The 12,763-nt window shown below is 56.1% G+C and overlaps 1 protein-coding gene across 3 annotated transcripts in view; it reads right to left on the reverse strand.

The window, feature by feature from the left end:
* The window catches only part of PDGFRB (platelet derived growth factor receptor beta), a 37,704-nt gene that overhangs the window by 5,165 nt on the left and 19,776 nt on the right, over positions 1–12,763 (reverse strand). For all 3 annotated transcript variants that reach the window (XM_025924142.2, XM_086706336.1, XM_025924141.2), the window contains 14 exons: positions 12,554–12,746; positions 11,749–11,864; positions 10,499–10,622; positions 9,818–10,029; positions 7,360–7,454; positions 6,262–6,394; positions 5,608–5,712; positions 5,147–5,257; positions 3,697–3,856; positions 2,483–2,643; positions 1,841–1,959; positions 1,463–1,585; positions 618–729; positions 75–174 (listed from right to left, as the gene is read on the reverse strand). In XM_025924142.2, the coding sequence (XP_025779927.1) occupies positions 75–174; positions 618–729; positions 1,463–1,585; positions 1,841–1,959; positions 2,483–2,643; positions 3,697–3,856; positions 5,147–5,257; positions 5,608–5,712; positions 6,262–6,394; positions 7,360–7,454; positions 9,818–10,029; positions 10,499–10,622; positions 11,749–11,864; positions 12,554–12,746 (1,864 nt within the window). The remainder of the gene's footprint in view (positions 1–74; positions 175–617; positions 730–1,462; positions 1,586–1,840; positions 1,960–2,482; positions 2,644–3,696; positions 3,857–5,146; positions 5,258–5,607; positions 5,713–6,261; positions 6,395–7,359; positions 7,455–9,817; positions 10,030–10,498; positions 10,623–11,748; positions 11,865–12,553; positions 12,747–12,763) is intronic.

The following is a 12,763-nucleotide window of genomic DNA, read 5'->3' on the forward strand; positions in this document are numbered from 1 at the left end:
TCACCTTAAGCTGGCAACATTGGACATCTATGGTTTGTACCCCCCAAAAAAACTCTCCCAAAGGCTCCACTCACATCTCATCGGAGGCATGGGCAGGCTGGGCCATTCGGTAACCCCGCTTGATGGCATTATAGAACTGCTCGTTCATGGGCAGCTCTGGGTAAGGGGTGCCACCTGTCAGGGAGGAGAGACAAGAGATACACAGGCTCAGACGTGTTGGAAAAGTGGCAGGTACCCTATTCTATGGCACAGGGAGAGGCACACCAGCCCTCGAGCGGGCGAGGGTGCGGTGGCCTCGGCACTGAGAGATGTGGCTTTTGTAGAGGCTCTGGACAGAGATGACCAGCACCCCCAGAATCAGAGAACCAGAGAACCCCAGAGTCAAATAGACTTTTTGATGTCACTTCCAGACCCCTCGAGAGATGGGGAGGTAAAGAGACCCAGGGAAGACAAGGGACTTGCCAAGCTCACACGGCAGCGAGACAGCAGCAGCACCGTGACTCGAGCCAGAGAGCCCTGACCCCCCCTCGCAGAGCCTGCCCCATGGCCCCACCAGACTGGGGGTGTGAGTGGCCAGTGTGCCGTGCAGCTGAGGGCTGGGGGAAAAGGAAGCATACCCAGGGTGAAGATCTCCCAGAGTAGGATCCCGAAGGACCACACATCACTCAGGGTGGTATAGAGGCTGTTGAAGATGCTCTCGGGAGCCATCCACTTCAGAGGCAGGAAGGTCTGTGGGAGAGCAAGACGGCACTAAGTACCAGGAGGGCAAGCCCCACTCTGTGCCTGGGCAAGGGGAGGAGGTCTGGCCTCCTTACTTAGTAAGGCCCCCGCGCCTTACTCCCCAGACCCTGAGAGCCCGCCTCTGCAGGCACACAGATCCCACACTCATCCCAGTGCTGGCCAGAGGATCAGAAGGCCATGTTTTTTCACCCACAAGCTGCTCACATGGCAGCCTCTACCCTAAGGAGGAGCCCCAGGGTCTGAGGCCTCTTACAGAACGACCCTTCTTCCTGATCCCAGTAGAGGCCCTGGCCAAGTTGGCAGACAGCAGGGGAGCCAGGGACATGCCAAGGTGCCACCCAGCTCTCACCCGGCCGCCTTAGATCTCTTGGGTCTAGAGACCCTCCATCTCTGGGGTTCACTGTCCCCTTATGGAAAGTGGGAACACGAGTGGCAGGCAGAATGGTCACCAAATATACACTTGACCTGCTTCCCTCTTCCCAGAACCCATTACAGCTGGTCCCTCGCCCCCTGTCGTGACCAGTGAATCTGAGCCCTGGGCTCACCCGTACAACCTTAACATCTCTGCCCCCTCCTGCCCCATGCACAGCCGGTGGCAAAGCCTGTCACCACTGGGCAGGGTAGGCCATGAGGAACTCCGTCCTGACCTCCTATATGCCACAGCCACGCTGACCAGGAGGAAACCTGTTCCCAGGTCACACGGGTCAGGGAAGGTACTCACGCTGCCTTTGGAGATATAGTTCGAGTCCCTCATGATGTCACGAGCCAGGCCAAAGTCACAGATCTTGACCAGCTTGCCCTCACAGATGAGCACGTTCCTGGCTGCCAGATCTCGGTGGACGCACTAGGTTGGGGGAGATAGGAGCTGAGGCCTCGGGGGCAGTTGTAGGAGAAGACCTCCCTGTCAAGGGCTTTGGGGAAAATGCATCGCCACACAGGTGTGAGAGGCCACGCGGTGAGGGCTTTGACTGTCCTCACCCACCAGAGTTGTGGTGAGGGGACATAGCTGCCATATGGAGCTATGTACTTAGAGGACCCTGGCTGGCTTGGGTTGCCCACCTCCCCTTGACCCTGCTCCGCTCGCTGCAACCATACGTACGTTCTTGGAGGCCAGGAACTCCATGCCATTGGCCACCTGGTAGCTGAAGCCCACAAGATCTGTGTAGCTAAGCACCGGGGACTCGTTGATCAGAGTTGCCCGACAGGTCCTCTCGGGAGCTAAGAGAGAGAGCAGAAGTTCACCTAGTTACTGTCTGTGTCTCCACATGGCCCACAGAACCCCCACCCTTTTATTCACTGAGGCTGAATGTCCAATACAGGTAACTACTAACCCTCTAAGTCTCCCGCAAAAGGAAAACAATTGCCAAATATCTAATGTAAACCTCTCCTACCTTATCAGTGCTCTCATTGGCCGGAAAAGCCTTTGGCATTAGCCCGAGGCCTGGGCCACCTTTTCTCAGCCTGACCTGCCCGCTTCTCAAGGACACTGGGTCAGCCTTGTGCCTGTGGTGTGCCAGCACCCCAGGAGGCCAAGTACTCCTCCAACCCAACTCCTCCCTGCTGGATCCAGAAACAGAGGCTCCCGATGGGGCTCCACCACAGGACAGCTTTGGGCGGGTGGCTAACCTCGGTTTCTGCATCTATGAAATGGGTACAAGGCCACCTTCCTCCCAGTAAGAAAGGCTGTGATAAGAAAGCATGATTACATAGGCAAGGGGGCGGTGCACAGGCGTGCACCCACCTGTGGGGACGTAGTTGTCATAAGGGGCCACGTAGCTGGAGGACTCAATGTCTGCATATTTGATTCCTCCTTTCATGTCCAGCATGGGCACGTAGTCCACCGACTCGTCCTTGCTCATGTCCATGTAGCCGCCGTCACTCTCCCCAGGCAGGGACACATGGCTGGGGGAGAGAGGAACATCCCAGGAGGAGCCACAGGCTGTCCTTTTCCTTCCCTTCCCGCCCCTGCTGGCCCCCAGGGCCCACCGGGCGCTATCACTCAGGGATTTCTTCTTTCCACTCATCCTCCTTCAGCTAGTCACAACTTGAATGGCCACACAGTGAGCTCTCTCAGCCAGCCCGTGGGGCCCTAAGCTGGGCACTGGGGTGCTAAGAGGACACAAGACCCAGTGTGTGTCCTTAGGGAACTCACACCTAGGCATGATCACAGCACCCCAGCATGAGGGTCATAAGAAGAGCATGTAGCAGGTGCCTTTCTGTGGCACCATCCAGCTGTGATGCCCTGGGAGGCCCCAGCCACAGCCCAGAGGGGGCAGGAATTGCCCTAATTCCCTGCAGCACCTGCTCCCCAGAGAGCTATGGGACCGCATATACACGTGTCTCTAGAGGTAGACCAAAGACCGGAAGGAAATCGATCAAATGTTGGGGAGGACAGGGGTGAGCCGTAATGTCTTTTAAGGATTTTCTGAAGTTATGCTTGTCTCTGCAATAAACCCATCTTGCTGTTGTCATCAGCAGAAGTAGGAAAAGTTACTTTTGGAAAAGAAGAAGAAAGACGCTGCATTGCCCACGGGACACCGCACACCAGAGACTGCGTGCTAGAGACTGGTGTGCCCAGCAGGGTGCAGAGCACCGTGCGTTGCGATGGGAGTCGGGCCTGGGACCGGAGAGCCCCAGGTGCTCACCGTGAAAGGAGAGGGTGTCACGACACGGAGGGGCCGAGGGTTCACATCCACAGAGAGTGCCCAGCCCAGGGCGGGACCCCTGTAGGCAGTCCGTAGGTGGCAGCCGATCCCACCAACACCATCACCAGAGTGATAAGCCAGGTCCGGGGGAGGCCAAGCCCCAGGTCCCAGACTGACCCGTGCGTGAAACAGCCTGGGCTCCTACACCCTGTCTGCCCACCCTGGCCTCGGCTTCTGCCCCAGCCAGGAGGGAGCGAGCAGGTGTTCCTCGGGGCTCCCTGAAGATTCGGTCCCCGGCCTCCTTTGGTACCTGGGCAGAGGGAGCCCCGTGGGCAGGGCGTTGCTGTAGAGCTCGGCGCTGGGCGGGCGGCGCTTGTCGGAGCAGCGCTGCAGGAAGGTGTGCTTGTTGCGGTGAAGGTAGTCCACCAGGTCACCGTAGCGGCAGTACTCCGTGATGATGTAGATGGGTCCTAGGGGGGCACAGGCTCAGCGACAGTCCCCGGGAGGCCACAGACTTCCCATCGGGACCCTGAGGCCGACCACCGGCTGCACGTCGGGAAGGCAGTCGGGTAAGACGGCCGAGAGGCTTTGGCACCAGGCGAACCTGGGTTCTCTTCCCGCCTCCGCGACCATGAGCGAGGTACTTATTCTCTCTCCCTGAGCTTCACTTTCCCCATCTGTTAAATGGGGCTAACCGCACCCACCTCCAAGGGCTGTCCTGAATGTTCATAAGGTAACGCCTTCGTCGGCGCGGCTCAGGGCCCGGCACATGGCAAGTATACAGTGGTACATATCACCAACTTATTCTGGAGCCCCGTATATAAAGGAAATCAAGGCAACTATTTATTATCAGGTTATTGGATCAATTCAAATGCAACACATTTACTTGAAGCCAATCAGTGGGAACGGGAAGATATTGATGAAAACAAAAATTTTGAAATGGGTGATCTTGCGGACATAAATTGGCCTATGTACGCAATGTACTTCTGTATTTTATTTTGGTTGCACAATACTGAGGAAAATTCCAAATCTCACAATAAGCAGCTGCAAACAACGATAACATTTTTTTCTTTTCTTTTTTTCTTTTTTTTTTTTTTTTTTTACAGCCTAACTTGCAATCAGAGCTTCAAATAAACACACTGGCTAGAGAGGCTTTATTCTGTGATCTGAATGAAAGCCACTGCCAATCAGCATGCTGGTGGCCTCCAATTGTAGGGATATAACTCACCTCACAGGGGCCGTGATTGATCAGTTTGTAAAATGTATTGTGAAAATTTAAAAATGTCAGAGGACCTGGGGCGCCTGGGTGGCTCAGTCAGTTAAGCGTCTGACTTTGGCTCAGGTCATGATCTCTCGGCTCGAGAGTTCGAACCCCACATCGGGCTCTGTGCTGACAGCTCAGAGCCCGTTTCAGATCCTCTGTCCCCCTCTCTCTGCCCCTCCCCCACTTGCGCATGCATTTCTCTCTCTCTCTCTCTCCCTCTCTCTCTCAAAAATAAATAAACATGTGGAGAAAAAATGTCAGAGCACCCCCCGGGGTTTGGAAACGGCTGACCCGAGGAGTCCGTGGGCCTTGAAAGTGTTGTGATTCTGTGAGTTTGTAAACCCCACCCCCGTGTGGGTCTGTGAGGTGAGGGCAGGATGGGCACAGACCCTCCAGCTGGAGTGTCTCGTTGTCTGTGGATTGAGGAGGGGTGGGGAGGGGTCAGGCCTGGGCTGCTGGCATTTTCCAGAATCCTCTGGGGGAGTGGTTTTGGTACCTCCTTTGGTGCAGGCCCCCAGCAAGTTGACCACGTTCAGATGGGGCCCAAGGTGACTCATGATCTTCAGCTCTGACATGAGGGCCTGCTTCTCGCTGCTGCGGGCTGTGGCTGAGGGGGAGACGGGGCCTCAGGCCTGCCCTGTCACTGAGGCCCCAAGGAGGCCCTTCTGCCCCACCCCGTGCTGGAAGACCCAGATGGCCGAGGGTGGTGAGGACCCACGTGCAGGGGGAGGAGAAAGAGGATGGGAGGACGGTCAGGGAGGGAAGGAGGTGCCAGGAGGAGGGGGCAGAATGAGGAAGCCTCTTAGCCAAAGCAGAACCTGGAGTGGTGCTGGCCACCAGGTGACCGGACCACTTGCGCCCAGCAAATCAGAATCAGGGAGTGCCTGGATGTGCGGGGAAGGGGCAGGGGAGATGTGGGGCCCAGACGTGAGGGAGGGGCAGTCTCCCAGGACTCACATTTCAGCATCTTGACCGCCACTTTCATCGTGGCCTGAGAATGGCTCAGGCCGTGAGCTGTGGCCTCCACCACCTGCCCAAAGGCCCCAGAGCCGAGGGTGCGTCCTGGGGTAGAGACAATCCCTCAGCTCCTGGCCCACCAGGAAACGGCATACCCCATCCTCTCTGAGGTCAATCCCCCAAGCCACCTGGACTTAAGGTGTTCCCCTAAAGGAGTCTCCTAAGATAAGACCTCAGTGTTTGGCAGGCCTTCCTGGTGTCTCATCTAAGTTCTGCCTGCTTTCTGGACCATCTTTTGTCCCTGGAAGCCTTCTTCCCACCCCAGAAGGGTGCCCAGCTCCTCTGTATGCCTCACCCTCTCCAGCTAGACTAAGCACAGGCCTGGCATGCAGGCTGTCTTCGATGAATACTTCCTCTCTCGCCACAAAGGTCTCCTAGCTCACAAAGGCACAGGATCATAGGACTTCAATGCTGAACGGTCCCTAGGGGACCACCTTGCCCATTATATGGCGGCGGGGACACTGAGGGCCAGAGAAGGCAGGACGGCAGCCCTAGGTCTCAAAGCTAGTCATGGCAAGGCTGGACCACACCTCAGACAGTCTTCCCCCCCGCCTCAAGTACCCAAACTGCTCCACGACTACTCCCTGGACTGACCAAGCACAAGCTGGTCCCGTGGCAGCTCCCAGGTAGAGTCATAGGGCAGCTGCATAGGGTCCACGTAGATGTACTCATGGCCATCAGAGCTCACAGATTCAATCACCTTCCATCGGATCTCATAACGTGGCTTCTGTAGGACCGACACCAGGGATGGATCGTCAGAGGAGTTCTGGGCTTTGGGGCCCACGAGCCTATAGCCCCTTACGGAACAGATGGAGCAGGAGCCCCTGAGGCCAGGGAGGGACAGAGGCATATTTGAAGTCATGCAGCAAGTTACTGATAAAGCTCAGCTCCGTGGGCTCAGTGAGAACAGGTGACAACAGGCCTTAGCTGGGCAGTGGCTGAAGAGGGGCTAACAGCCAAGGGCCCGGCTCATCAGAACCTCTTCACCGGCTTCTCCCAGAGCATTGGCTGCTCCCCAGATGGGCATAGAAGGGCAGGCAGCCCCGGAAATGGACACAAGCTAGGGGCACTTGGCTGGGTATGGACAGCCCCTCCCCATGCTGGGTCACTCGCAGCGGGAATCTCAGAAGGATGTAAGCTTAGAATGTCGAAATCATAGCATGTTGGAATCACAGGATTGGAATCATAGAATGATAGAATCATGGGTGCTGCAATCTTAACTCAGGAATCTTAAAACGTTGGGATCGTAGAATAATTAAGCCACAGAACAGGGCATTGAAATTACAGGTTAATAGGACGCGAACACGTTTCATTAGAATCCTGGGAGTCTCTGGGGGTGAGAGATGGAAGAATTCTGGAGTCCACGGTCCACCCAGAAAGTGCCTTGCCCTGTGGCTGGGAGGGCCAGGGCTGATGTCCAAGTAAGACCCAGGAGGGCAGAGCAGGGGCAGGGGACCCCGGATGGCCTGGACCAGGCCTGAGATGGCCCTTGTTGCTGGGGGTGGAGGCAGCTCGGACACCGGTGCCGTTCTATATCATTTTACACCTGCCCTGTGTGCTGGGCTGGGACGTGGACAGATCCTGTAACATTCAAGGATGGCAGGGGCCTCCGTGCAAAAAAAAAAAAAAAGAAAGAAAAGAAAAGAAAATAGTGTACCAGTCTGCACCCATTAGGCAAGGATGGGAGATTACCTTCTGCCAGAGCATGATGAGGATGATGAGGGAGATGATTGTGAGGACCACCAAGGCCAAGATGGCCGAGATCACCACCACCTTGAAGGGCAGAGCTGGAAGCAGAGACAAGAGATGGCCATAAGCAAAGAGGGAGCTTGGCAGCTGCCCTGGCCACCCCTCACCCCACCTCCAGAAACACCAACCCTCTCTGCTTGTCCCCCTCTCCACCAACCATGCCCGTGACATCAGACTCACAGCCCCTCCCTCTGGGCCAGAACTTCAGCCTCTCCCATAAGTACCCACGTCCCTAAGTAACAGCTGTAGCTCAGCTCACTGTGGGCCCCCATATCCCTCAGCCCTTGCAAGGATCAGTCTGGCCTGACCACGTGTGACATGTCTGACCAGGCCTGACGTGTCTGCCATGGCTTCAGACTAGATGCCAGCTCCTGATGACTAGACTCACCTCGCGTCTGAATCTCTGCCCTTGCCGGGGCTGTCACAGCTGGGACAGAGCCTGACCAAGTGGCCAATGGACTGAGTGACTGAGCTCGCACAACCTGATGAATCCAGACTGTTTCCTCCTCTGCTTCCCCTGAGTACCCAGTGGCATTGGGGTAGTGACAGTAGTTATAAGGTGTATCCCCCAGGGAGCAGGCGTAACCAGGTAGGGCTAACTCGGGGCCCCCAAGTCCCAAGTCTCCTCCCTAAGGCCTCAGCCTCTTTGCTGCACAACTTCCCATTCTTTCCCCCTCCCTCTGCACCCACCCAGGCCAGACCCTCATCCCCCCTGCCCTGACCCACTGGCCACCCATGGGATCCCTGAAGAACTCATTCCCTCCCCCTCTGTCCTCCCCCTGCCCCTCTCGGCTCCCCTGGAGGCCCTGTCCCTCTTCCCCAGGATCGCAGACCAACATCACTCCTCTCCTCCTTCTCCCCACCAGGTCACACATCGCAGTCCTGGGAAGGAAGACTGAATCTTCCAAGGAGCCATCTGAGCACAAAGAAGAGGCTTCATCCAGCCATGGTCGTTTCCCCATGAGCTGGTTCACAGCTTCCCCTCCAGGTGGCACATGAAAGCTTTACTCCTGTCTCGCTCCAAGTTGGTCGGCAGGTGCCCACTTGCTCAGGGATGTGTGTGCATGTGTGTGCGTGTGAGTGAGATAAGGTATGAAAACCTCCACCTATCCCATCCCGGGGTGGGGGGCTGGAGGCAGCTCTGCGTACGGAGACACATGCCTGTCAAAATGCCTCACACAGCCCTCATCGCTCTGCTTGCGCTGGCTTCTGCCCACCCCTGCAGCTCCTCCTTTACCGCTCCCTTGCCTCTGCCTCCTCTCTCCATCCCCTAAATCACACACATACTCTATTCTCCAGCCAAGATTTCTCTGATCCCATCGTGCCTCTGGGCTTTTGCACAGGCCATACCTTTTTACCGGAACACCATTCCTCATCAGCTAACTCCCAGGTTATCTTTTCAGGTATTGACCTAAAGCTTCCTTTTTCCAGGACACTTTCCTGAATCCCATAGCTGGACATGGAGCCCCCTCCTCTCTCTAGGCTTTTCCCCACAAAGTACTGACCCCGGCAGTGGGACTGTCTGTTTTCTTCTCTGCCTTGTCTCTGGGCTGTGGGCACTAGAAGGGCAGGCAGGGCTGGGCCTTCCCCAGTGAGAAGCTGGGGATTACTATTCCATTATTATTTACTGAATAAGGAAACGAGCGAGTAAACGAAGTACAAGCAGACAGGTAGATGCACACACAGGAACTAGCAGGGAGCAAGAGCATCCAGGTACTGGAGGAGACTATTCACATAGACAAGAATCATGCACGTCTGTGTATCTTCTAACAGACGTGCATTGTGCAGCAGGCATCTGTGTGCAGATTGTGTTTGCATGCTCTCGCAGAAAGGTGTGCTGCAACTCCATGTTTACACAGACGCACACATGCGTAGGAATTCTACATGCATTGTTTGCACGCCTGCACGGGGATTGTGCATGCGCACGTACGTGCATACAGACATACACTCCTGGATTTATATACGTGTCTGGGGATTGGGCATATTCATATACGTGGTTTATAAACATACACTCGGTGGGCTGACACACAAGGCAGGTGACAGACATGCACTCCAGCTTTACATGCGTGTCTGGGGGTTGGGCATTCTTCATCGTGTGGTTTACAAATCTACACTTGGAAGGTTTGCACTTGCGTCCAAGGATCAGGCCTACTCATATGCATGGCTTATGACATGCATACAGCGTACATATACTATAGCCATGATTTATGTCAGAGACCCATGGATGTACACACATATGCCAATACTGTGTTGTTGTGTGAGTGCGTAAGAGCACACACTCTGGTGGGTTTCATAATGCTCCTGAGTGCCCACAGACACACTGACTCCAGCCCACTGGGCTCACAGGCACGGATCCAAGTATGGCAGGCCCTGAAGGGGCCACCAAGGCGGGAGGACTCACAATGTGGCACCACGGTGACCTCCTGCATGTCGTGGCCCAGCAGGTTGTGCAGAGTGCAGCGCACGGACAGAGGCTGATCCACACGGCGCAGGCGGAGCGTGCTCACCACCTCGAACTCCTGATCCTCAGGCCAGTAAGTCACATTAGTCTCCAGCTGGCTGTCCTCCTCGGAACTGTTCCCCAGTGGGGTGGGCGGCAGCTCGCGCGGACATCTGCCGGGAGAGCCAGTCGGGTCAGCTTCCAGTCCCTTCCCTCTTCGGACTGGGAAACTGAAACCAAAGGCAAGCAGCGCCACAGGGCGGTAGTGGAAGGAGGCTCCCCTTACATCCACCCCTCTGCCCCCCCCCCCCCCCAACCCCCCTCTGGTTCCTGCTTCTTCCCAATGCCTGGTCCTGAGCTCGTTCCTCTTGTGGCCCCTAGACTGACCGGCAGAGGGCGCTCCTACCCCCAGAACGGAAAGCCCTGGATGGCAAAATCCGCTCCATTCATTTCATCATGAGTCAAGGTAAGGAAACGGACACTTTAGGTCATACAGAGAATCTCCAAGAAGCCACATCTCCTAGGACTGGGCTCTAGCTTGGAACAATGTGCCCAGAGAAGGGGCTGATCTAGACGAGCTTCACTGGGTCCTTCCAGCCAGCTGTGGTTACCCTGGGAGACAGAGGCCCCAGGTCTGCTCACCTTTTGAGGTCACTGCAGGTAGACCAGGTGAGGTGTGGCTGGGGCATGCCCCGGCCGCGACAGCGGACTGTCTGCTCCCCGCTGGCAGGATGGTTTTCACTCAGCTCCAGCACACGGACAGGCACTGTGTGGAGAGGGCAGGAGGCCAGGAGGTGGGGAGGTCAGAAAGGACAATGAGAAAGGCCCTCAGGAAGGACCTGGCCCAGCCTCTCCCCCCGGGGTGGGGGAAGGGAGCTTCAGGCTGCAGGTGAACATTAAATACCAGGAATCACCGTGTGAAAACTGACAGATTCCCCTTCTGGGTACTTCAAAGAGGAAGCCTCAGTGGGGTGCTAGTCTGTCTCTAACACCTCTCTGAGACTCGCTAATCTTCCCTTTTAACAAAGACAAGAGCAGGTCTGAGGGTCAGAGAAAGCCCTGGGAAAGCGCGAGCATGGAATTAGAATTTAATAGCATTGCTTTGTTTCTTCAGAGTTTATTTTAGTGGTTGCTTTCTATTTATGACATGTGATGCTGATTTTCCATCTACAATTGAGAGGTTAAATTCTCTTTCAAAATAAATTTATTTTTAGACAGTCAATTGACAAAACAGTAAGTCTTCAGTGTGTCATTCCCTTGCTCCAAACCCTGCAGTGGCTGGTCATTTCCGTCATAGGAAAAGCCAAGGTCCCTACGGCAGCTCTAGAGCACTGTACTGTCTGCCCTCCTCCCAGCCCCCGACTGCCAGGCCTCAGCTCTGACCTCACCTCCCACCACTCCCCCACTCTCTGCTCCAGCCACACAGGCTTTCTGCTGTTGCTGCTGCCTTCGTACAGCGTGGTGGGCCCTTTCCCACCAGCCACTTGCCTGATGGCCTCACCTTGAAGTCTTCACGCAAACGTCGCCTCCCTGAGGCCAGCTGGATGAGGCTATATGCGCCCTGAACTCTCAGTCCTGTCTACCCAGGCTCTTTTTTTCTACAGCACTCCTTACCTACTAACCTTCTATGTAATTTGCTGTGAGGTTTTAGAAACACCAGTCTAGCCCAGTGGCCTCCTTGTATAACTTGAGGCCCAAAGAGGGGATATACTGAGTTCATCCAGCAGTGGAAGTGTTGGAGCCCAGCCTAGAAGCCAGCCTCCTGAGTCCTCAGCTCCTGCTCCTATTCCTGCTCCCCCTATGGGTGGGTGGACAGTGTAGGGAGGGAGAATTGATGGAAGTGGGGGGGGGGGGTTGGGGGTTGATGGGAGGCAGGGTGGAGGGCCCCTCACCATTGACCTGCAGCTGGAAGGAGATCTGGGCCTCTGCATCCTCGTGGAAGGCCCGCATGGTGTAGTAGCCAGCCTCAGCCACCTTCACCCGCACCAATGTCAGTTCTGACACATACCTGGGGAGCAAGACAGGCCCAGCTGCCAGAGCTGGAAGGACTCTTATGGGAACCACCCCCCCCCAACCTCCTTGTACAGACAAGAAAAACAAGACCCAGGGAGGGACAGGGGCTTCCCAAAGTTACACAGGCATCGGTAGCAAAGCCAGGACTCTCCTGAATCCCCACCTATAGGAAGCTGGCTCCACTGAGCCAAGAGGGAGTGTTGGGTAGGAGGAGGAGGGTGGGGGGAGCACCCTTTCCCTCTCCCCCTCCCCCCCACATCTCCCCCTTGCAGAAAGGCCTGGCATTGCTTTATCCTAACATACCTTGCCTGTGTCAGCCTGCTCATCAGCCTCCCGGCCACCATCCATGCACAGGTGGTAGTGGCCTGCCTGGCACCCTCTTCCCTAATCTCTGGCCTTTTTCTCTTCAGCTGCTCCCTGCTGGCTCCACCCGTCACAAGGACAACTACACATCTGGGTGATCGTCAGAACAATGTCTGTTTCCCCCATAGACAGGAAATTCTAGGAGGCATGGAGCAGTCTATCTAGATCTCTGCAGCAGCCCCCAGTGCCTGGCATGGTACCTCGCACATAGTGGGCTCTCGGGAAAGGTGGGTCTAGGTTTATCCAGTGGCTGAAGGCTGTGGGCTGCCTGGCAGCTGCAGAGAGTAACTTCAAGAATGGGGTGGGTGGGTTGCTGCTCACCGGGTCTCAGACACATTGCGTGTGGATAGGGCAATCTCGCCTGCGCTGGAGTCGCCTAGCGTGCGGTTGTCCTTGAGCCACATGACAGTAGGCGGCGGGTAGGCCTCGAACACCACCCGCAGAGTCCGGCTGCGGTGCAGCTCCGCGAATTGTACGGCGTCCAGCTCTCCCAGCAGCTGCACGTAGCCACTCTCTGCAAGGGGCGGCTGT

Source organism: Puma concolor, chromosome A1 (genome assembly GCF_028749965.1).
Source record: "Puma concolor isolate L17-30 chromosome A1, mPumCon1.1.hap2, whole genome shotgun sequence".
NCBI lineage: Eukaryota > Metazoa > Chordata > Mammalia > Carnivora > Felidae > Puma > Puma concolor.